Here is a 24399-nt window from a genome sequence, read left to right as displayed (position 1 = left end):
GTGTATATCATTGGCTTTGATGACACAGCGCAAGTTTTGTAGTGTTGTCTTTAGAAAAATGGAGATAGTTGGGAAGAGTAAATCCTAAATGTTTTCAGTTATGTAGTTCAATTCAAATATCTTTACAGGTTGGATGTTTATTTGTGTAAAAGCCCCCATGTGTTTCATACACATTGCAACAATATTCAGACAGTAAGCAGTTACCACTGTTAAAGTAAAGTTAAAGATCAAAACAATTCATATTAATTTTATATACATTTTCAAGCCCTCCTCCGCTGGTTCATTTTAGATCTTACTCGTCAAAAAACGCTGATAAGGTTCAATTCAACATAGATTGTCTGGTGCAACAGGAACTTCAACATCCAACTAGATCCAATGTATTTTACATTGTCCCAGAAGTGACAAGCAAACAAAGGTAGAACTGACATTATTTGAATGGTTACTGAGAAAAAAATATTTTATTTTCCACCGAACACAACTTAGTGGCTTCAAGGCTAAAACAAATCTATTCAATGAAGTATATGACCGTGGTCAACATACCTCTGGAGGGTCCTGGTTCCTCACTGTAAGTTACATGGTCAGTGCTTAGAACCTGAAATTATTAAACTAATTAATTAAATGATTGATTTCCAATAACTGACTGTCAACAATCCTGATAACTGAATAATAGTTGAAATAATTTTTAAGAGAAGGTTCACATGCACAAGATTATAAACTCTGAATATAAATCTGTTATAACCACTGTTTTTAACATCTTTGAGTTTTTGACTGTCGGTCAAACAACAAAAGTAATTTGTTAGAAATCAATTATCAAGCAAAACAATAATGATGTAATAATACTGATGAATACGTCTGATTTATTGACTTTACAAAAGAGACGAGCCATCATTGTGGAAACTACACAGATAATTAATAAACTTGCAATCAATAAAATTATTAGGGTTTATTTGTTTTGTGAATTCCGGTCAACTATGAGCCCAATGTCGAGAATTGTGAAAAATAATACATATAAAAAACACAAAAATTATTATATTAAATAGTGAGAGTTAATACAAAAAGTAGACTAAGTTACTAACAATATCAGGACTTTCTAATGATAAGATAAATTGTTCTACGAGTCCCACTATGAGCTAAATCTCAAGATTTAGGAAAACGAATAAAGTAAAAAAAAATGTAATCGTACAATGATAATATTCAACAGTGAGAGTTAATAGTATAAATAGACTAAATTACTACGATTATTAGGACTTTCTAATCAGAGGATAAATTGTCCTCAGAGTCCCACTATTAGCCCAATGTCAAGAATTATGAAAAAAATAATAAAGTCAAATGAGATTATTAAATTGTGAGAGATCGTAGTAAAATAGACTAAAGTAAGTACATCATCAGGACTTTCTAATGAGAGGATAAATGGCCCTCAGAGTCTTCACATTATTATTTAATCAATCCGTGATTTAAACCCAGCGGGAGCGCGCGCCGCCGTGCCCTGTCTGCTCTGAACGGGAGAACCAGACACTGTCGCGCGGCCTGGGATGAGCGCGGGACGGCGGCGGCGGTGGTACGCGCGAGAGCTGTGCCGGGGCCACGTAGCGGGGCTGAGGACGCACCGGCGCAGGTTCCCTCCGCTGAGCCCACAAACAAACAACAACAAATGACAACAGCCTGCCGCATTTTGGACTAAACAAACCAGCGACGCTTCATAAATGCACGTCCGCGAAGGTGGAGGGAGCGAGAGAAGTGCGCGTGCAGACCCGAATCTGTGCAACTGTGATTGCTCGAGCGCAGGAGGGAGGTCGCTCCCGGCGGAGGTAAGGCAGCGAACCGACAACAAATATGTTGCTACACAACTTCATTTCAAGCCCCCGTAGCGCGGGTGGCATGCGTGGCAGCCGCCGGGGAAAGCGCACACGGGGGTCGCCGGTAGCCGGTGGCCGGAGCCGAGTCGAGAAACCAGCGGAGCTCCCAGCAGTGACTTTGTGACAGTGGCGAGTTGAGTTGTCAGGAGCGTTGCACAGCTCCGGGGGTTTGTGTCGGCTTCCACCACAGGAAAGACGCGGTGTTAACCGAGCGTGACATCGGCTCTTCGTCGCCCTTCATGTCGCTCCAGCTACTGTCAGCCCCGTCAAGGTGCCGTGTCGAAATCCAGTATAACGTTGATGCTAAAAACCCGAGCTTATGCTAGCTGTAAGCTAACTAGCCCCAATCAGGGCGGTTTGGGGTTTGACCCGAAAGTCTTGTATCTGTTAGCTCGTGCATGTCAGCGAATGCTAGTGTTCGGCTCTAGTTGCATGTGCAGTGTAGTGTTTTTGTTTTCCAGGTCGAGTAACCTATGCTCAAATATCTAATGGCTGCACCTTGAGCTAATGTAGCCAAGTTAGCTTGTCATGTGTGTGCAGGTTAGTACCTATGGAATATTGCTAGCTAGCTAGGTAGCCTAAGTTGGCCGGGCCTGCACAGTGTTTCTGCAGTTCGGTGTTTTTGTTTTAACGCTTTCTTTGCTTCAGACCCACTGCAACTCGTGTGCTGTGGTCTTGTAGCTGAAAATAGTGGCTTCTGTCTTGCGAACACTATAAACACAGATGATCGCTGCTGCACCACATCTCGTTATAGTTTCCAAATTTATGTTTAGGGTTTGCCTTGGCGCTGTGTAACCTCGTTTGTTTTTTTACCCAGTCCTCAAGTTTGTATTTCAGTATTGTTCCACAATCTGAATCAGACTTTGTAAAAAAGATCCGTGTTTAATATTCCCATGTAATCTTCCCCCCCCTTTCAGAATAGAGGATTCACAGTTGTAAACATCAGTGGACTCTGTCTCCTGTCATGTATGACAGCGTGTGTGTGCGTGTGTGCTGTGTGTGTGTGTGTGTTGTGAGGAGACTAAAGAAACATGGAGTGGGAGATGATAATCCTGCCTCTCTTCTATGAGACCTCAGACCAAAACATTAGTTACTGCTCTATGACCAGATTATGAGTTTGAGGGCCAAATACCTACAGAGGCTTGGGGCACCCCTGCAGTGCACCACACAGTGAGCTGGTTAGGTCTTATGAGTTAGGACCGGGTCAGGAATGTGAACCCTCACACGGTCCGCTACAAGCTGCAAAAGGGAAAGCTCATTAAAGTCTAGACTTTAGAGGGAGCGTGGATTCAAGGAGCACTGATGCATAATAAGAAGTAAAAGTGACACAATTTGGCTGCTTCGGACTTGTCTCATCTGCTTGACTGTCAGAGCTCAGCCCAAGCACTTGTGAACACTCGTGCCATGTAGTGCTGTGAGGCTTCCCATCCTGTGTCATTCAACTCTTAAGCCTCAGTCGAAACTTCTCGGTATATGAGGCTTTGTGGCTTACGCGATTTCAAATGAGGTTCGGCTTCTCGTAATGTCCCAGAAGCATTGTCAAGAAAGGCTTTGAATTGGTTGTTATCTATAAAACTTTTATATTTTTTGGCAAGTTTTGCTGAACATTAATGCTTTGGATCACTGAATATGGCTGTCAAAGAGACATTCAGGGCAAAGTTTGGCAAATCAATGTGAAAAGCAGATTGAGTCAGCTAATTACCAGTGATATGGAGATATTGAGCACTCTACTTGATTCCCCACATCAAAGGGTTGCGTTATGAGTGAATCTCTGAAATGACTCATTGATAACAGAAAGCGAGGCAAAGGATTTTTTTCAATATTGGTAACATAACACGCTCTTTGTTTATTTGCACGTTTGCAATTTTCAGCTGTGAATATAGCACTTTTGAATTAGTTACATTTTTTAATTGTAAAATTATTTACATTCTAAAAGTTAGCTGTCGTATTAAATAAGAGCTAGTTGCATTTAAGTCAAGTTCAGGCAGTGGTTTATCATGGAATTTGTATTCCTCGGTCATCCAGAGGCAGGATAATCTATCAGGCTTTGTGTCTTAGACAGCCATGTGAGTTGAGACGCTCTGGTAGTGCAGAGCGGGCCCTCCCCCTGTGGTCTTAATGCTCTCTCGAGCTGCTGTCCAATTCTCAGAAAGGATCAGAGTCGGCGTGCACAGGAAGACAGGTGTGTCTTGTAGCGTTGACATTAACATTCTGCATAACTAGCTTTCACTTTGAGTTTCAAACTGTTAGAACAAATTTATGTATGCTGAGGCTATAATAAAAAAGCAAACATAATTTGCGATCTTTTCTTTCTGCCAGGTACAATTTATTGTAATGAATGACAGGATGAACAAGAAAATCAGTTCAAACTTAAGCCCTGATTGAATGCTATGATACACTCAATGTCTCTGTGACAGTCTTATTAATTTTAGCTTAAAACCTGTGTCTCCTTTTTAGCTTTCAAAAGTCTGTCTCTGGTTTGAAATTATTCAGGTTTTATTTTTCTGTTATTGTTAGCAGGTGCAGTTTATGTTCAGTGGGAATTAGAGTTTGAACTGAACTCTAAATAATTAAGACATTGCTAGGACGATACAAGTAAAACGATGCAAATGAAAAATATATTTTAGGTGTCAAGTGCTGTACACTCATCGTGTCATTGTTGATTTTTTTTTTTTTCTGGCTTTGGGAGGCTTTCTATTGAACCAACCGTCCTGTTGCACACTCATTATGGTTAACAGGGTGTAAGGTTGTTTGAGGTCACTCAACTGTCAGCCAGGGACAACCCAGCAGATGTATGCAAAGCTCCAGAGCCAACCAACAAGTATAAAAGTAAAGATTCCACAGGGAAATATATTTATTTGCGTTAAGGGCTAGGGTTAGCATTGCATTTATCTTTAACCTGCATAAAAATTATGACATGAATGTAGGTTCCAAATTTTGCAGTGCTTAGGCATCATTGAAAGGCTGATATACAGTTTCCTGTGGTTGTGTTTGCAATATAGGCTCTGGAGCTGTGGTTATCGCTACGCTCTCTAACAGTTAACAGTCAATGGGAGGGGTGGTATATTGTTTAAAATCTAAGATGATTTCGTGTTTTATCTTTGTTTTGCCATCAAATTGGTGTTGGTTATTTTTTCCGGGAAGTTCTTCAAATAGTTTTTCCAGATTTTAAACAGGAAAGACATGAAACATGACAACAGTAAAAGATATTTTTGACTGGAGCAACTATTTATTATGATCTAAAGCATTTCAATCTGTGCTTTCATATTTTCCATTTCTAATTAAATGGAACGATTAACAAGCTTTTCAGGTGATTTTGCTCTAATTGTCACACTGTAAGATATTATAAATCTTTTCTAACTATCATGGGACCAATTTGCATTTCCATTGTTGTAAATTAGGGCTGGGCAATAAAACAATATCATTAATTGTCGCAATATATATTTCATCATTAAAAATATAACAAAGGTTTAATATAAATTTACATTTTTCTTATACATTGTGTAAGCACAGCAAGGAGGTATAACACATAATTGATCTGCCTCAGATTTGCTCATAAAGAAGACTTTAAAACCACTACCTTCACTAAAGAGCAAAAATATACTGACACCAAAAATGTCATTGCAGTATAATTTTAGGCCATATAGTAAAACTGATCTTAAATTAACAAAGTGTATTATGGTGGATCACTTAACAAAGCAAACCATCTCTGTTGTATATTGAAGTGTTTCACTTGTGGTCGGGAAATATTTAGGTTGCTCTTTCTTTTTTTCTTTTTTTGACACTGAATCTCACAGTAATTTGTGAAGGCTGTGGTTTCAACTCCTACTAACAATACTGAAACTTTTGTGGGCAAATGTGGCGCTAAGCGCTGAAAACTTGACAGTATCGCTTTAGCTGCACCTCACACTCTAGTGACGCTCCACAGTGGAACAGCACCTTCCCCTATTTCATATGTATTTCTCCTTTTTTCTTCTCTGTCTCATCTCACAGGTAATGGACTGTAAATGGATCTTCAAGCAAGACACAAAGGTCCTTATAGCCGTTCCATGTCTGGCTTTCAGCTTGTCTTTACCTGCTCTGCAATTTGAAGACACTGGTACCAAGCAGAACTGCAGTCCTCACAGACACTGAATCTGGACCCAGTCTACATCCCGCATAACTGCCAAGGAATTTAACTTCAAATGTTTGGCATCAGAGACACTGAGGCTTTGATTTTGCTGTCAGATTTTTTTAAGCGTACAAAACAAAGCTTGGAACAGATTGTATGTCTTTCCAACAGCGTTCCCTACCTTGGAAGGCATGGATGCTCTCTTTGAATCGGGTTGACTGTCTCTCACCTCATCCCCTCCTTCCTGTCTCCTTAGCAGAAGGAAGGTGGGGGATTGGTGCGGCGTCCCCTGCCTCTCCTTATAGAATACGCTAGTCTAACAAGGCACCATAGCAGTAATTTACCCCAATTTCTATCACTCTTCATGAAATCCTGCCAGAGCCTCAAGGAAGAGGTTTCCGTCCCTAGCCTTGGCGGGATGTCACAGGAGGAAGGACGCAGGGCGCAAGTGTCCCAGTCCTATTTTCACTCCCCTAACCCAGATCTGGACCTAACGGGCAAGCTGTACAAGAGAGAGGTTGGTGGCAAGCCTTATTCTGTGTTAGTGGACAATAAAATGGCGGCAAAGTCATCCATTGGAGATCAGAACATTGGTCACTTGCCCACACAACATGTGACCCCTCAGCATCATCAGCAGTATTTCAGGGAGGGAGGAGCAGCGCAGGAAGCAGAGATACAGGCTGGCAACAACGGCACGTCTGACGACACTGAAGATGACGACGACGATGAGGCAGAAGAGGGGGAGGATGAGGACGGGGAAGAGGAGGCCTTTAAACGTGAGCAGATCATTGTTGAGGTTAACTTGAACAACCAGACCCTTCATGTTTCCAAGGGTGACAACAAAGCTGGAACCACACCAGATAACTCTGAGAGAGCTGGCAGTGATGACGATGACGATGAGGAGGAGGAAGACGAGGAGGAGGAAGACGATGAAAGCCCTGATGAAGACGAGGAGGACGAAGAGGAGGATGAGATAGAAAGCCGGAGAACAAGGTCAAAGAGGGCCCGTCGGGATGCCAGTAGCTCAGCAGCTCCCAGCAAGCCACAGAGGAAAAGCCTCAGAACAGCTTTGAGCACCGCCACTGGTGGAATGACCACCAGGGGGCGTCGGAAGCGCATGGAGCCTTCGAAGGGCATGCGCAGGTCGGCCAGGTCAGCCCCATCATCTGCAGGTTCCACAACCACAACAACCGGAGGGAAAGCAGAGGGGGAGGAGAAGGAGATGCTGGCGTGTGAAAAGTGCCCTCGTGTGTTCAATACGCGCTGGTACTTGGAGAAACACATGAACGTCACGCACAGGCGAATGCAGATTTGTGACAAGTGTGGCAAAAAGTTTGTGCTGGAGAGTGAGCTGGCCTTACATCAGCAGACTGACTGCGAGAAGAACATCCAGGTAAACCAAACATCTCCTGTCTCCTACCATATCTCTGCAATTACCCCTGCAAATTATATATATTCTAAATTTAGATACCAAGATAGAATTTGATACATTAAGCACCTGCCTTGGCATTCATTATATTTTTAGTAGATTTGTTGTGTGGTTTTATGTAGTAGCATTAGTTTTTGCTCACTCAGTCACATTCTAAATGTAAAAAATGTGAGGTAAGATACATTAGTAAGCATTAGCAGGATATCTGAAAACATAGTTGTTAAAATATTTGGCGTAGTAAGTACAGACTTGGCACACACACCCTTTGAGACTGCCAACATGTGGAATTTAAACAAAGTGAGAGCGATATGTTTTCACTTCTCTAAAACTGAAAAGGGTGATTTGATATATTGAAACCCAAGGGGAATGAGTTCTGAATAGCTTACTTTGCCCTCCTGTTTTGCTTAGAATGATTTGCATATTTAGCTACTTTATGAAGAACATACATCTTAACCCAGTTATTTAAGCCAGATGAAACATAAAATCTGATGATAAATGTTTTCTAATAATTAGTTGAGCTTCAGGGAGGTGTAAATGGCATTTATTGATGCAGAACCTGATTCTGTCTCGTAGGAACAAACAAATGAAAACTGATTATTAATTTCTTTCATTATTTTTGAAAGAGTTCTTTGAAAAGATCAGGCTACCTCACCATGTGCATTTAAGCTCAAGTCACTTTTTTTAACAAATCAAATGCACTTTATTGACATTCTGACTTTTAGATCTATAATTCAAACCATAAATTTGTCAACTACTCATATCAGGATTATCAATAAGAACGTATCATAGTGGGTGTAATAACAAATTTAAATGCTAATGAACAGGAAAATAATTCAAATTCTTTTCAATTAGGTGCCAATACTGTATAACGCATTAAATATCTGTTCCACTCTGATGACACAAAAAAGAATTAAAAGCTGGTGGCATCAAGTGTCTTTTAGAATTCACATAATAAGTTAAACGGAGATCGTTTGCATTGGATCTCTGTTAAGTGAGTGAATCTTGAAGGTCTGTCTATTGGTTTGCATGATATTCAAAATGATGATAAAGATAATCACAAATATCATGTTCATAGCTTAGATGGAAGACGACGTGCACACAACTGTTTATGTGGAACTTAATGGGAGTAGGAAAGAAAAGAAAGACTTGCAAAAAAATCACATGATAGGTTGGCCAGTGTTTGTAAGAAGGCATGTGGGAGATGCTGCAACAATTCTATTTGATCTGAAGACACCCAATTTAATGTTTTGTCCATCATATGAACAGCTTTATTGCTTTTATATATTTGTGGTGTAAATCACAGCGTGATTTTTGCACAGCTGCCTCTCTGCTGTAGGCCCTGCAGACTGAGATAACTGCCTTCACAACTGGATTTATTTTCCTGAAAGTTGGCAACCCCAAGCATAAAGAAACAAAGAGAATATTTATAGAAAAAAAAAAAAGATACGGATTAATCTACTCAGTTTACATCTGTATTTGCTTCCAAAAGTGTCTAACCTGAGTTTAAATTTGAAAGGAAGGAAATATATCGGCATCAGTTTTATAAACCTTTATTGTTTACTTTGACATTCAAGCCTGTATCCTTTGAGCAATCTCAAATAACATCCACTGTCATTCAGTTTCAAAAAAATAAACATGACAATGTCCACACTTATTTGAATGAATAGCTCATAAGTATGGCAGTAAAGCATCATTGAGGTCATAACATGAAGACATTCTCCTCCATAACTAAGACAACATTAACAAGTCAATTAAATTAAAAAAGCTCTTCAACATTTTTCTTTTCTAATCATTATTTTATGTGGTTGTGGGCTGTCACAAGATCATTTATGTGACGGAAGGTTTTCAATCTTTTTTTGTGGAGTTTCAATCTTAATTCTGTCTTACAATCTCTTAAAAAATGCCAGTGAATTAATGTCATTACAAGATATATGTTTAATAACATATATCTTGTAATGACATAATTCACGGTACGGTTTGATTTCCTGCTGGCTTTCCCTTTGACTAAGGTACAAAAAGTATTACAGAGCATTTATATGAGGTATTCAAATCTTTAAAGTCTCAAATTAAATTTGGTAAACAATGTATTAAATACTGATACAGGAATACAGGAATTATATCAAGGAACTGGCATTGACAAAGTCCACATATTTCTCCTTGTTCCTTTTTCCCTGTTGGTTTATTGACTATGATCAGCAGATATCCAGAGGAGTTTCAGCAAATTAAATCCATACTGACTTTAACCCAGCAGAGGGAGCTGGACTATAAGGAAACAATTAAAGCAAATGGGAACCAGCTAATGGCCCTCAGGTTGTGTAGCTCATGATACCAATCAGCAACAATAAGCTTTTTTGTATTTTTATGTGTTTTACTTTTAGTGTGTCTCCTGCAACAAGTCTTTTAAGAAGCTGTGGTCACTGCATGAGCACATTAAGATCGTACACGGTTATGCAGAGAAGAAATTCTCATGTGAAATCTGTGAGAAGAAGTTCTACACTATGGCTCATGTCCGTAAGCACATGGTTGGTAAGTAGGAGCCTTTTTTTTTCACAATTCAAACCTTAATGGGCCAAACACATCCCATAGTTCAGCATGACATGAACTACAACAACATGTTTTATATTATAGATTTTTTGTCAAAAACAATTTCATTATCTGTGTTCAGGTTCAGACCAAACCTGATATTCAGTTATCTCTGTTGTTTTTCTCTGTCCTCTCTTTCTTCAGCTCACACGAAGGACATGCCCTTCACCTGTGAGACATGTGGGAAATCGTTTAAACGCAGCATGTCCTTAAAAGTTCACTCACTCCAGCATTCTGGAGAGAAACCCTTCCGTTGTGAGGTAAGATTGTGTCTGTTTGGATGAGACATCCTGTATTCACAGGGATCTGGACTGGGCTGGAATCTAGTGGAGTTAGACTGTGCCTGTTAATTCTAAAGTTAGGGCCACAAGTAGATCAACAACTGATTTCTGAAGCTACATCAATACTTGCATGTTTTATTTTAAATATGTGAGCATTTTATCTCTATCATACGAACACCTGAAAACTCCTGTTATGTACACTGCTCTGGCTGTTGTGTACAGGAAGCTAATTGTCCACTCTACATTCGGTTGCTTAGTTGCAGATAATACTTACAACTAAAAACATTGGTGAAAAGTGAAAGGAGGGATTTATTTTCTTGAAGGGGTGGAACTGTTACAGAGAGTAGTTGAGTCACACTGAAAAGATGAGAAAAAATATGTTTGATTTATAGTGAAACTGCAGCGGGTCAGACAACGTCGGCTAAGTAGGAGGTCCCCTCATGTGGCCCAGGTTTGGTTTGCATTCACACTGCTAAAGAATGTGGAAACGTGTGGCCCAGACCACCTCCAAAAGTGGGCTGGCTTGATTGGATCGCTATCCGATCTGAGTGCTTTCACACATGTACTTATAGCTCTCCATTTGTGATGGGATCACAAAAACCACATGGTAATTACACATGTGTGCGGGTTCTGTGTCGTCGTTTCCAGACATCTCCTTGTCTGCCCATTCTAGTTAAACACAGCCCCAGAGTTTCATCCAAAATAAGGCAGGCAGCATTTATAATGCTTTGTTTTAAGTGCTCGAAAGCTAAACTAAACTAAAATGTATTCATGTGGATTTTGCTTGAGACAAAGCGGCTAAAACAGCATGTGGGAGATTTTTTGTGCTTTATGCAAATTGTCCCTCTGTGTATTCACAGAGTTTCACACTTGGCTGCTCAGTATGAGTACAGTACTGAAAATCCCTGTCATATTTTAACCATCATTCACATAACACCGATGTCATATAACTCAGCAATTCCCAACCATACACTGGTTTCCAAAGTGGTATAAATGCCACACTGATGTGTTTCTCATCATTGTAGAGGTATTTTTTACCTTACTGCTCATACCAAGCATGAACAAAGATGTGAACAGAATATAATGTTGATTTAGTGGAGTGATGTTTTTCAAAAGCGATTATTTGTTATAAATACACACACTTGCATTTCATTGTCTTTCTTCTCATCCTTTTCTAACATATTTATTTTGGGCTGGATTGAGCTCTCTGGTCTCATTGTACTGAGTGAAATAATGTCACAGTTTTGGTGAATGTCCCATTGTCTGCCTTAGTAGAAGCATCAGAGAAGTTTTCACTCATTGGATTGAACCGATCGTGGTTTATGAAACAACACAATCGCTATTTTCAGTTGAAGTCTTCGTGTGTGAGGGAGAGCGTCCTCTTTTATTTTTGAACCTTCACTGGACTGTTGGAACATTTGAATTCAGCTTCTCTTTAAAACTCAAACCATGTCAAATATTAGCAAACCACATATAAACAGAGTTCGCCATTACCTGGAACACAAGAGGAATGTTAGAACAAAATATGTCTGTGTTTTAAAGCTTTGACAGACCTCATTCAATGACAATGTTTACACAGACCGCAATACTCCAACTATTGACCTTATTCTGAATGACGCATTATTTTGATTATGATGTTTACATGTCTTGCTAATATAATATTCCATTCATATTCGTGTTTACATGTTGCAGGGCATCATACCTTTGCTATTCCCTTGAGTGGCAAAGCTTCAACTTGTTATTTTTCCATCTTGTTAACACTCGAACCCAGGGCATGTTTCTTCAGGCAGTTGGTAACTGCCGTTTGTCGTTTATTGAGATTAAGACGTGTACATGTCAACATAATGTGGGAAAGGTTGGGATTACTCCATGTTTTAATTTGTTTATTGCTTTTCCGAATCTGACGTCATTCGGGTTAAGGTCATCAGAAAATGGTCTTTACATGAGTACCTTAACATGCTTTCAAACATTCAATGAACTCCAGACAATCTCCAAGTTTTTATATAGCAGGATATTGTCTGCAGTGTTCACAGCAAGCAAGGTGGGAGCGCTGATGACATTTCTAACACGTAATTGACGCAAAAGAGACACAAAATAAAAGAGTACAATTATCTTAGGATAAAAAAAATAGTTGCGTACATGTTAAAGATGCAGACGAAGAATTTGGAAAGACCGCGAGATTCGAGAGCTTTCGGTGATAAGGACAGACGCAGGGTCATGTGCTATAAACAAAAACATATGATCTTCACTGCAGAATACATTGTGTCCTGCCTCCTGCATGCTCTAACCAGACTTCACCCCTCATCTATATAATCTGGAGAATTTCCTGTTGTGAGTGTTTCTGATCCAGAGAAAGTCTGGACCCCATTGTCCTGCAGTTCATGTCTTATAATGACCTTATTCACACTATTGTCTTAATCAGGTTCATGCTTAAATATTACTGTGCATGTAAACATATGAAGATGCATTTTGTCACATTATGGTTAGGGATTGGAAGCTATTTCAGCTTGAGTCCAGAGTTGGCAGCAGTTGATAATCATAACCCAGTCTAGAATCATAAGTTCAAGGGCTGACAGATGGGCTGCTTTACTCCCACCCAAGGCCGTTTAATGTCCAACCACTTAAATGGACAGCACACAGGGAGCATGTGTGTTTGGGTGGAGCGGCCATTCTACACTGGAACATGTAATTACATGCTTATTAAATGTATAGGCAATTCTCCTTAGTGGTCTTACTCTGTACTGCCATATGGAACCTGCTAGATTCTTTTTCCACAACATTTATTTAGTCAGGTTTTGTCATTCGGGTTGTAAAAGTCTCACTTCAGGAATAGACATGACCAACAAAGCCTCATAAGTCAAATATACAGCCTGGTCACATTCACACAAATATTCTGGGTATTGTTGGCTTGGTGCAGTAACCTCCTTTGTTATGTATACAAAGCTGCTTTCAGACATTCACTGGACTCCACAGAGCCTCTGTGATGACTCCGGAGGAGGTGCATGTGTCAAAGCAAATGTCTGAGTGAGACACTATAGATTCTACGGACTTTATCCTCCTGACCTCCTAGTTTTAAGTCCGTAGAAATCCAGGAGAAGTCTGTGTGTTCACAGCAGGGGATCCCCCGCTGGTTTCACCATGAGCAATGGGGGGGGGGGTTGATGACAAAAAGCGGTGACACACGTAGAAGACATTGAATTTGTGATTTGTTGAAAGGAAGTGACGACTGTCGAGGTGCTGTAAGTATGATCAAGTGATCAATGCAGCAGAGTACATACGTCACCTCCTGCCTCTGTCTGCTGCACCCACTTGCTCCACCTCTTGATTGAATAATGGAAAGAATCTTCTGCTGCATTGTGCATGCGTGAAAGGCAAGCTACGGTTAAACCCTGTTGCCAAATCTCCGGATTTTACCCGGAGGTCATACCTGAAAACGACTCAGGCATCCTAGTGGACTCCTTCATATGCAAAATGGTTACGACTATGTTGTTTCGCTCTTTACTGTCCTAACCTAACTTGCCCCTTCTGCCTGGTTTCACGTTTGCATATAAAGTATGCCATGCACAGTGGTCACATGACAGCAGTGTACACACAATTCAAAATAGATTATATAAGAACAAGGGATAGTCACAATCTTGTTCTATAATCTAAAATAAAATGGATCGTCTAGCTTAAGATGAGTATTTCAAAAATGAGCAGCCCAATCCAGTTTTCAATGTTGTGTGACTGCAGGTATGTTTGTGTGTTTTTGTGTTCATCCTCGTGCACTGACCTGGTGTGTGCATTTTGTCTGAATGCCTCTGTTGTCTCTGTTGTAGAACTGTGACGAGCGGTTCCAGTACAAGTACCAGCTGCGCTCCCACATGAGCATTCACATCGGACACAAGCAGTTCATGTGCCAGTGGTGTGGCAAGGACTTTAACATGAAACAGTATTTTGATGAGCACATGAAAACCCACACAGGTGAGAAAAGACGTGTTGTAAGGTTTCTTTGGCCTTTTGTCATGTCTGTTTTTGATCCAAAAATGTTTTCAGAATCCTAGTTTACACTTTTAAAGTCTGTTATGAATACAGAGGCTTCTCTACAAACTGGTAACCTTTGCCGGAACATAGGAACCTAACCAACGTAATGTCACTAAAATCCTATGTTTAGGCTATAAGATTATAAAATGTTCCTGTTCCAGAGATAGTTCCTGGGCCTTTGGAAACAACTGTCAGGGTGGAGTCTCCAGTAAGGCTGATCCAGCTTGTATAGAGGAATACTTCAGACTGGTTGTTGCTAGTTTCAATAGTCATAGTTTGGGAAAAGTAATTAATTTTTATATTTTGACATTTAAAATATGCAGCCATCTTTCCAGCCATTATAAAAGGCGGTAGGTTTACAGAAAATGAGGGAACATGGAACATTAACTAGAAGGTTTAAAAAAAGTTTGCTTGTGAACTAGCTAAAATCTGAAAAATTCTATTTGGTAGATGTGCGTCCAGCCTCTCTGGCGTTTTTAGTGTTCCCTTAAATCTTTGCTAATCTCCTTTCTATTTAAATATCATGCAGTAGTGCAACAGGAAATTACAATGAACAAGAAAATGACTGTGCTTCATGCAAAGCAGTAATTTTGTAAATTTAAATCAGTCTCTGTTGCTTTGTCATCATAGTTTTCCCAATAGAGATAAGGACATGAATGCAAAATACTAAGGATGAGTTTACCTTAGTTCTTCTGTCATTTTTTTTTTTTTTGATATACTGCAGTTCTGTTATGTTGAGCGAAGAAAACAAACAACCATGTTCAGGAGATCGTCGGGCAGCTTGTCTCCATGCACTCCCTAAAATTGGAGAAACATGAGATGTAGCCAAGATGAACATTATAGTGGTGAGAGCAAAGGGACTCTGCCCAGTTTATGTAATGAGAGGGATATTTCACATCAAAGAACGGCCTTGTATACAGTATAATGCGGCTTATAATGACTACCCAGACACATGGTGTTTTAGATCCCTCTGATTTTCTGCCCCTGCTGCATTGCTATTTCTAAGACCGAACTGAACAGTGAAGCCTGTGCGTCCTTCACTGGTTTCTCAAGCCGTGCCTGTCGTGGGTGGACACACCGCTCTCAATTGGCCCTCGCTGTTCTATTTGTGCTGTGTAATTACACTACCCTCTCCTCTCCCTGCCGCTAGAAACCAATTTAGTCTCCAGCAGGAGGAGACACACCCAGTCATGCCCTGTAATAGGCTGCACACATGTTAGACACCCAAAGCTTGGTTCACTGCACAAAGTTTTCCACGAAGTCTTGGAAGTGAGTGTAAGTTAACATTTACTTAAGACTTCAGCACTTTAGCTGTCACCTTTTGATATTCAGTTGGTTTGGAGGCGCTTCACACATAACATGGCAGAATAAGGCACTCAAAGAGCCCCTCAACAGCCTGTTAATAGATGGCTGTGTGGGTGGTAGCAGGCACATTCAGTGGCTCCATCGAGGGAGGTTAATGAGAGCGGCATTCCACCCAGGCTCCTGTTGTTCACTTTCACATCTCCTCTTCTCAAAGTGTGAATGGTAAAAGCTTCCTGTGGAGTGGGTGGGTTGACAGCAAAGACCCTCTGTTCAAGATGGCGACTGATTTGCATTTTTAAAAGAGAACTGTTACTCAGAAATGTGAAAAAAAGCTTACTTTGTCATTCTGAGAGCTTTAATCAGTTGAGTATTTAACATTTTGAAAGCATCAGATTTGGCAACAAAGGCTCTGACTCCCTTGCATCATATTATTTTCTCTGCATAGCCACTGTCTTTTTTTTGTTAACTGATACAGTGTCTGTCTCCCTCACTCACTGGTCTCTTATCTTCTGAATCTGTGTAGGAGAGAAGCCTTTCATTTGTGAGATCTGTGGAAAGAGCTTCACCAGTCGGCCCAACATGAAGCGTCACCGCCGCACCCACACAGGGGAGAAGCCCTATCCCTGCGAGGTGTGCGGCCAGCGCTTCCGCTTCTCCAACATGCTAAAAGCACACAAAGAGAAGTGTTTCCGGGTCACCAGCCCTGTGGTTCTGCAGACCAGCGGCCCGCCCTTGCCTGTCCGCATCTTCAGCAACACCTTCTCCTCCTCTTCCTCCACCTCTGGCCCTGGCCCATCAGCTGCCAGCTCGGCTACCCCCTCAGCTCCCCTGGGCCTCAGCCCGACGGGAGGGCCCATGCCTCTGCGAGGCCCTGTGGGACACACATTCTCCCATGTGCAGCTTCACTCAACCCCTTCTCACCATCTGCCCCCAACAACCCCGCAACATCTCTCAAACACACCCCAACACGCCCCACCTCACCCCCACCACCACCTGGCCGTGCCCCCAGTCTCCCACCTTCCCCCACCCCCTGCCCTATTTAAGAGTGAGCCCCTAAACCACTGTGGGCATGAAGACAGCAGCTACCTGCACCACATGGCTCATCCAGACAAGGGTCCTGGGGCCCCACAGCACCACTGAACTGTGCTCCGGCACTGCGGGGCAACACCAGACCCCGCCTTGTTCCTCTTGTTTCATAGTCCTGCCTCAGCCCCTCTGATGCAAGGCTCTTAATTTAAGGGTATTCCTCTCAAAAAGAGTTAGATAAGTTAAGCTAAACATACTCACGTGAAAGATCCAGACTTGTACATCCTCAGTTCACGCATTATATAAAGTATTACCCCTACTTAAAAACCCTGGTCAACTGATAAGATTTTACAAACTTTTTTTGTTTTCTTGGAACATTTTCTAAAGAAATCTAACGATTCCTGTGCGAGTTCTCTGCTTGTACATTGATGAGTGTAAAGTATCTCCCTTTCAACATAAGCTGCTGATGGAAGTCAACATAAGAATTACCTGGGCTTCTTAAATCTTCAAGAATAAGTGTCATTGAGCTCTCATTTTAATGTTGATGACTTATGGTTGCACATTGGCTTTCTGTGCAGGTCTGCCCCACAGCAATACTCAACCTGTCCTCCGAGTTGTACTGCAGAGGCTCGGGGCATCACATAAATGTTAAGTGAATATTGTAACTGGTTCTACCTGATTCCTTCTCTGCCCTAAGTCGGAGGCTGAGGCTTTCTGTACTTGGGCCACTGAAGTAGTGCGAGATGCAGTAAGGGGGGGGGGGGGGGTGTTTGTAAAGGAAATGGAAACAAATGTTTTGTAAATGCTCGGTTGAATCTTGACATAGTCTAAGATTCATGGCTAAATGGTGCTTTCCATTCCAGTACATGATATATTTCTTAATTTTTCTCTTTCCATTTGATTTTCAGAAGTGTAATATTACACACAATCGTGTGATATAGGTCATGTCTTGCCAGCCTGGCTTTTCTTCAGCGGATTTGAGGTTTGAACTATTTTTGTTTATGAAACTCAGTTTATGCAGAACTTGCCCTCGGCACATGCAGCCTCAAACTTACTCAAGCACACGCAAAAGACATGAGGCCACATGGTCACTGATTTACTTACTGTGACCAGTGCAACCTCAGTCTTCAGTACTGCTGGTCAACAGATGCGTTTAGATAACAGATGACTGTCAAATACTGCCACTGTGAGGGGCCAGACATGCGGCCCCATCAGGATCTACCCCAACTCCCTTCGCTGCTGACGAAATGATACGGGTTACCATGTTAAAGGTCTTTGGACACACACACACACACACCGTATACGCAACTGGGACCTTTCTCATCACCGGTCTTAACAGACAATTATGCATATTCCTCTCAGCCTGTTTTCCACGGTTTGGTGTAGGGAGTTGTAATGTAAAGGTTTGTTTTTCACTTTTCATCATCCTGACATTCTTTGAGCCACACAGGCAAAGGTGTCGAAACCTGTTGAATGTTGCCTACGCAGAATGATGGCTGAGGAGTCATTTGTGTACTTTTTTTTTTTTGTTTCATTTTCTCAGTTTTAATCTAATGGAGGGTTCTGTAGTCTAGATATACTGTCGTTAGCACATGATAGGAAACGTCAGGATAAAAGGCAGTGGTTGTACAACCTTAAATACTTGGAATTCTTGTATAGATAAGCATACATTTGAACAAGTCAGTGCAAGAACTTACATTTATCAATGTAAAAGCCAATGGTGTGAATGTTATTTGTTAAATAGAAGCTGGTTGGCGAGTATTTAGGTTGCTTGTTTGCACCCGGCCTGGTGGTGTGTTGAGGAGGAAGATTGCGGAGAGCGAGTGCTTAGGTATGCATGTGTTATTCTCGACCAGCCTGTTCGTCTGTCTGTCTGTCTGGTTGTCCCCAGTGCTCCCGTACCAAAAGCTGCTTTCACACAGTGTGCCCCAATGTATTCGTATTTGGGGATACGTGAGATGGACAATAGCAGTGAATTCAACATCGTTCTGCCACTCTAACAGAATTCAGCATGAAGTGGTTAAGCTCAGTAGTTTAGGATATCCCTTTTTTTTTTTTTTTTTAGACCTGCAATTATCCTGCCATTTCTGTGGGTCTTAATACCGCTGCATTAATTGCTTATCATCCTTTCCCTCTTGGTTTCACTGCAGTGCTTCAGCATTTTGCAGTATGACTCTTTTGTCTTGTTATTTTTTTTTAGCCTTTTCATTAGTGTGTATTCTCTGCACTTTACTGCTGCGTGGGTGAGGCGCAGGGAAGGGAGGGACTGACAATGCATTGTGTTAAAGAGTGCAGTTGTGGCTGCATGGGAAAGGGTGGAGGTGATAACTTCGAGTGGATGTTTTTAGGCAAGGAAAGGAGGAGAATCCCCGGGTGGGGTCGGTTGGTATGGAAGGGACCATCGCAAAACACAGGACATTTCTTTTAGTATGTGCTTACATTCAATTTCTTATTTAAAAAACACACAAAAATTTTTTTTTCACTCCAGTATGGACATTCACTCAAAGTAAAAGCAATGTTCATCCTGCTTTGGCAACTTTACTCTAGCCGCTCCGAGCTACACCTGAAATACATTCTACTTTATGTCTGTTCATGGAGCCTCTCTGTCACGTCCTGCTACGTCTTCAGTTTGACGAAGGATTCTCCTCCTCCTTTCTTTGTTATATAGAATGCACTTTCTACTAAAATTCTTGGCTAGTTAAGAAAAAAAATAACATTGTATATTCTTTAAAGATGTTTTAAAAAAATCAATATACTTTTTCCCCTTTGTATTTTTAACCACTTAATGTAGCATTGCGTATTTTATTATTGTATCTGGTACAAAATGTGCAGCTTTATAATGTCCTGATTTGTCTTTTTTGTATGTTACCTGGAGATGAGGAGAAGTGGAAAAAGTTGGGCCTTTTTTGATAATATACATTTAACTGACTGCTAACTTTGAGAAGTAAAAACGAGTAGCCATGATTATCACACATTTGTCATGTCTGTGTGTCTGTGTACTGTCTTCAATCACGATGGGTTTACAGAAGAGAAACTGAATATCAATGATGATTGTGGACTGATGGGTCAGTTACTTCCATGTGAAACTTTGCTGAAGGGCCTAAATTCCAACTGGAGCCTGCTGCAACTGCACATACTGGATTTGCATAAGTCATAACCTCATTTTCGGGTTGTAGGTCCTCTTCTCTGTCACACTTCCTCTTATTTCAGTGTGCCTCGCCCTTCACCTATATTTGCAACATCATGCATGTTAGCAAGTCTTTTAGAAATTAGAGTTAGTTCGACTTTGCAGATATCAAGTTCCTTGCAGTATGGTTTATTGTTGTCACCGGCAGTGACCTCAGACAGGAAATCTCCTGGCTAAGTAAAGCAAAGCTTTAATCTCATCTAAACCCATACATAAGCAGTAATACATGCGGAAAGCTTCATTAAATTATTACCATTTCAATATCAGACCAAGAGTAAAAAGAGTTATTTATTTTCAAGCATTTTTTATTCTGTGGACACACAGGTGTTTTTAAGTGGTGCACCAATGAGTCACATAATCCTGTAAGGTGGCAGAGCAGGCCGGTGTGTGTGGAGAGAAAAGTGTGAGTGGGTGGTCAGGTACCCAGGCTCACTTCACGAGCAGAGGAGATAATAACACAGCACCGGTACATCTCCGTTCTCATTCGGGGTTTGGAAGTAGTCAGCCACCCCAGCTGTTAGTCATTATGCCCTGTACTGTGTAGAGGAGGGAGGAGGCCACGTCTATCAGCAGGCAGATAAGCAGAGGAGGGCTTCAGTGTCATGTTGTTCAGGCACGTGATCGCCGCTCTCAAAGTTGCTGCATGTGTCCTGCATTAATCATGGTGTATTTGCAGGGTTGTATCATTTTGTCTTCCAGAGAAACGAGCAGACAACATGCTCCCTGCACGCTGAGATGATTGTTACATTATTACATTTCATTTAGCTGACGCTTTTAACCAAAGCGACTTACAATAAGTGCATTCTACCAAGGGTACAAACCCAGAAAATAAAGAATCAAGAAAGTACAATTTCTTCAAAAAAGCCAAACTACAAATATATGCTTTAAGTAAGTGCCATTTAAGTGCTATTAAATTGTTAGTTTAAACTTGTATTCAATAGATAATGTTTCGCTATGATTAATAAATAGAAATTCACCTTTTTTTCAGATTTTAAATTATGTAGGCTACTGATGGGATTAACTTTATTGATTGAATGCTTTATCTGCTTTATCCTAATTCCTTGGAAGCAGATAGAAGCAGGCACAGTTAAATAGATGATTAACCTGAACTGGAACAATGCTGTTGAGTTTGTTAAGTTAAACTAAAGTTTTCTGGGTGTTGTTGTTCTAATGAGGTGAGCTCGTGATAAAAAGGTCAGTGTGATATTGGAAAAGCAGAAAAACAATGATTCTGCTGCTCTAATGTCAATACAGCTTTATCCCACTTCCTTGATCTCCCTTACAGCAGAGGTCAGAGGTCACAGCTTCAGAGCAGATTTGGGATTTTTCCACTTTCTCATAGTCCCGTCGACCCTTTTTAGTTGTTTAGCTTATAGGACTATAATACACTTAAATAGTCTGTCACCAGCTGAGCAGTATTCCACCAGTTGGTCACATATTGAACTGTCTGCTTGTATCTGCGGTTTTTCCCGGACACAAGGATCCAAACTGCCTTTTTGCGGTTTCCAGATTTTTGCAGATTTGACCTTGGTCTTTTTCTTGGAGCTGTGACCACCAGAAATATAAATTCTCTCCCATGAGCAAATGATCCACATAAGGAAAGTGCGTGAGCGGCCTAAATGACGAACAGATACCTCTCTGTGTCAGTAATTTGACAAACATATACACATCTCTGGAAACAGAAGGTAACAAGATGTACTCTGCTGGGTTTTTTTTTTTGTTCCTTCCACAAAGCTCTTGAAAGTGCCGTGAACGCGCGCGGCAGGCTGCTATTAAATGGGCGGGCTCGTGGGCGCGGTCACGCTCAGCTGCTTCGGGTGGTGCGGGCTGTCACAATAAAAGTGCGCGTCCCCTCTGCCGAGCGGCGGGACTCTGTCTGGACTCTGAGGGACCGGATCGGACCAGACCGACACCGTGGACCGGATCCAGCACCGGGGATGCACATTCAGCCTGTTTTTGAAAAAGCCAGAAGCTGCAGAGCTCCGCTTGTATCTGTCCACCAGGCGCTGATGCTGTGAGGAAGTAGGTTCGTTTTGCACTAAATGGATAATAGAAAACAAAACGCTCACTCCAGAGTCTGCGTTAATCTTGGAATGTTAGATCAAGAGATGTGTGTTTGGCAGCCTAGTATTCCATTTACAATATATATAATGTAATGTACAGTAAGGGTAGCCTATTTTATAATTGTTAAATTTAATTTAAATTGTGCGTGACACGCTGGTACTCTATTTATAATGGGTATAAGCTATGATCCAGTAGCCTATTTGTATGGTATAAAATGAACTGTTGGTGTTGTGTGTGTTCAGTAATCTGTTTGTACATATTGCAGGATAAATGTATTTATTCTAAAAGAACGTAAAGCTACTATGTGTTCTGCAGGTGTGGTTCTTTTTACAGGTTGATGCTTTGCCATGCAACTCATTGTGTGCGGGCGTGCGCGTGTGTGTTTTTTTTCTCATACAGGGAAATACAGCCACCATTGATTGGATCATAACTACACGGGAGGTCAGCTGACATCAACCAGGTCTCAAACAGGTACAGCACCACAGGCAGCAGGCCAACACTGTGTTGTTTGTTCGTGTGATATATATAGTTCTATAGTCTGCTTGCTTGCTTAGGCATGAACACACCCAGTCTGCCACTTCAGTCTGGTCTGGGCGTAATTATATTTAATTCTTAGTTTCTCTCCAGCTCGAGCAGCTTCCTCCTCCTCCTCTTCCTCACCTTTTACCTTCATAGACACATTTGCTCAGAGATCCATGAGTTGGAGGATGCGGCCTCCTCTGGGCTGACATGCTGCTGCTTGGCTGCTCTGCTCCCTTTTATAAAACTTCACATTTATTATTTTATGTATATTCCTATATATTAAATCTGCTATTGGTTCTGTTGACTCCATCCTCCATCTTAGCCTCCACCCTACCGTGGGCCTGCCCGGAGTGGGATGCAGGAGAGTGGGATTTGATGCCACTTGGCAACTGTAAGAGGTGTGGCATAGTCAATCATGAGGGATTCAGTCTTCAACTGCTGTGTTGTACCACCCCATCCTCCAGGAGAGGAGGAAGCCCGCGGGCCCAGACGCACGGAGACCATGGCCTCATCCTCGGCGCACTTCCCCAACGACAAGCGCTTCCTCATCTTCTTTGACTTTGACGAGACCATCGTGGATGAGACCAGCGATGACATGGTGGTGCAGGCCGCCCCGGGTCAGAACCTCCCGGGCTGGCTGAAGGACACCTACCAGCCCGGCCGCTACAACGAGTACATGCAGCGCGTCCTGGCCTACCTGGCGGAGCAAGGCGTCACCGAGAGCGACATGCGCAGCGTCATGGAGAAGATCCCGTCCACCCCGGGCATGGCCACCCTCTTCCAATTCCTGCGCGCCCGGCCCCCGCAGGACTTCGAGGTGGTGCTGCTGTCCGACGCCAACAGCTTCTTCATCGAGTCGTGGCTGCGGCGCACCGGGGCGCGACAGCTCTTCCATCGGATCTTCACCAACCCGGCAACATTCAACAAGGACGGCCGGCTGGTGATGAGACCGTTCCACTCCCACGACTGCCTGCGGTGCCCCGACAACATGTGCAAGCAGGTGGTGGTCCGGGAGTATGTGGCCCGCAGGACGCAGGAGCGGGGCCGCCCCTACCAGAGGGTTTTCTACGTGGGGGACGGAGCCAACGACTTCTGCCCTGCGCTCGCCCTCGGGCCCCGGGACGTGGTCTTCCCGCGCCGGGACTTCCCCATGCACCGGCTGATCACGGAGACCCACGAGTCCATGCCCGGGGAGTTCAAGGCGGTCACGGTGCCGTGGGCGAGCGGGGAGGATGTGGTGCAGCGGCTGAGGAAGCTGGTGGCAGAGTAGAGAGGCTCACAGAGGAACAGATCTAGGGCCAGTTTTAGACTTTGAGTCATTTTCTCAGGTAAAAACAGTGACAGGAACCAACGTGTATAAGGCAATATAAACATGCGAGGATGTGTAAAAATAAACTGTATATCTGGAGTCCAGCCTGCACAGGACTCAGCCTCTCCCGTTGTGGTCCAGAGGTCCCTCAGTTTACCATCAGTCGGTTAATGATTCTTAGAGCCTGCCACTGTAAATCAATAACAAACCCAATGCTTTGTGGTTTAAACACTATTTAGAACTATATCGCTTTAAAGTATATGGGTGCAAGTGCATAATAAATATCATGCAATGGGTATTCTTTACAGGTTTAAGGTTCAAATTTCACCTTCACATTATTTAAAACGTTTCCATTGGCCTACACGTCAACCAAGTGACTGGTCGCCTTTGAAATGCTATTATAAGTGTGTTTTCATACTAACTGCACTTTTTTAAGATGAAATATTAAATTATAGTGTCAATAAGTGAAATCACAGTAACATTGTTTTATGGGCATTCCAATAGCTCTCCAAGGTGACTAAGCAAGAAGTTTTTTATCTACATGTTTGTCATGAAATAAACTGTACGTCTTATTTTACAAATGTATGTATGTATGTTGGTTTTGTTATCTTGTTTATCAGTCTGTTGTGTCTTTGTTGTGTATAGGCACTGCCTATACTCGAAAATATATTAACACCAGCAGGAATAAAGCCATCAACTGAAA

The 24399-nt window shown here is 41.9% G+C and overlaps 2 protein-coding genes across 7 annotated transcripts; both read left to right on the top strand.

Annotated features, from left to right (window-relative positions):
• The first annotated feature begins 1581 nt into the window (after nt 1-1581).
• On the top strand, nt 1582-19586 carry znf652 (zinc finger protein 652). Of its 3 annotated transcripts, none has more exons than XM_053443374.1 (6): nt 1582-1808; nt 5850-7360; nt 9775-9922; nt 10124-10239; nt 14079-14223; nt 16112-19586. In XM_053443374.1, the coding sequence occupies exons 2-6, from the start codon at nt 6332-6334 to the stop codon at nt 16726-16728; spliced, it is 2055 nt and encodes a 684-aa protein (XP_053299349.1). In that variant the 5' UTR covers nt 1582-1808; nt 5850-6331; the 3' UTR covers nt 16729-19586. The 3 variants fall into 3 exon arrangements, with proteins under 3 accessions (XP_053299349.1, XP_053299350.1, XP_053299351.1); XM_053443375.1 differs by lacking the exon at nt 1582-1808 and adding an exon at nt 1971-2127; XM_053443376.1 differs by lacking the exon at nt 1582-1808 and adding an exon at nt 2168-4038.
• A 2028-nt stretch (nt 19587-21614) lies between these two features.
• Nucleotides 21615-24399, top strand: phospho1 (phosphoethanolamine/phosphocholine phosphatase 1). Of its 4 annotated transcripts, none has more exons than XM_053443359.1 (3): nt 21615-21823; nt 22265-22336; nt 22852-24399. In XM_053443359.1, the coding sequence occupies exon 3, from the start codon at nt 22890-22892 to the stop codon at nt 23655-23657; it is 768 nt and encodes a 255-aa protein (XP_053299334.1). In that variant the 5' UTR covers nt 21615-21823; nt 22265-22336; nt 22852-22889; the 3' UTR covers nt 23658-24399. The 4 variants fall into 4 exon arrangements, with proteins under 4 accessions (XP_053299334.1, XP_053299332.1, XP_053299335.1 ...); XM_053443357.1 differs by having other exon boundaries at nt 22710-24399; XM_053443360.1 differs by having other exon boundaries at nt 21615-21827.

Source organism: Pleuronectes platessa, chromosome 16 (assembly GCF_947347685.1).
Source record: "Pleuronectes platessa chromosome 16, fPlePla1.1, whole genome shotgun sequence".
Taxonomy (NCBI): Eukaryota; Metazoa; Chordata; class Actinopteri; order Pleuronectiformes; family Pleuronectidae; genus Pleuronectes; species Pleuronectes platessa.
This window is presented reverse-complemented; position numbering and strand designations above follow the sequence as displayed.

Coding starts and splice junctions, on each gene's coding strand:
- znf652 (XM_053443374.1), top strand. CDS start 6,332: ATGAAATCCTGCCAGAGCCTCAAGGAAGAGGTTTCCGTCCCTAGCCTT. Junction 7,361..9,774: donor ACTGCGAGAAGAACATCCAG/GTAAACCAAACA, acceptor TTTTACTTTTAG/TGTGTCTCCTGCAACAAGTC. Junction 10,240..14,078: donor AGAAACCCTTCCGTTGTGAG/GTAAGATTGTGT, acceptor TCTCTGTTGTAG/AACTGTGACGAGCGGTTCCA.
- phospho1 (XM_053443357.1), top strand. CDS start 22,803: ATGAGGGATTCAGTCTTCAACTGCTGTGTTGTACCACCCCATCCTCCA.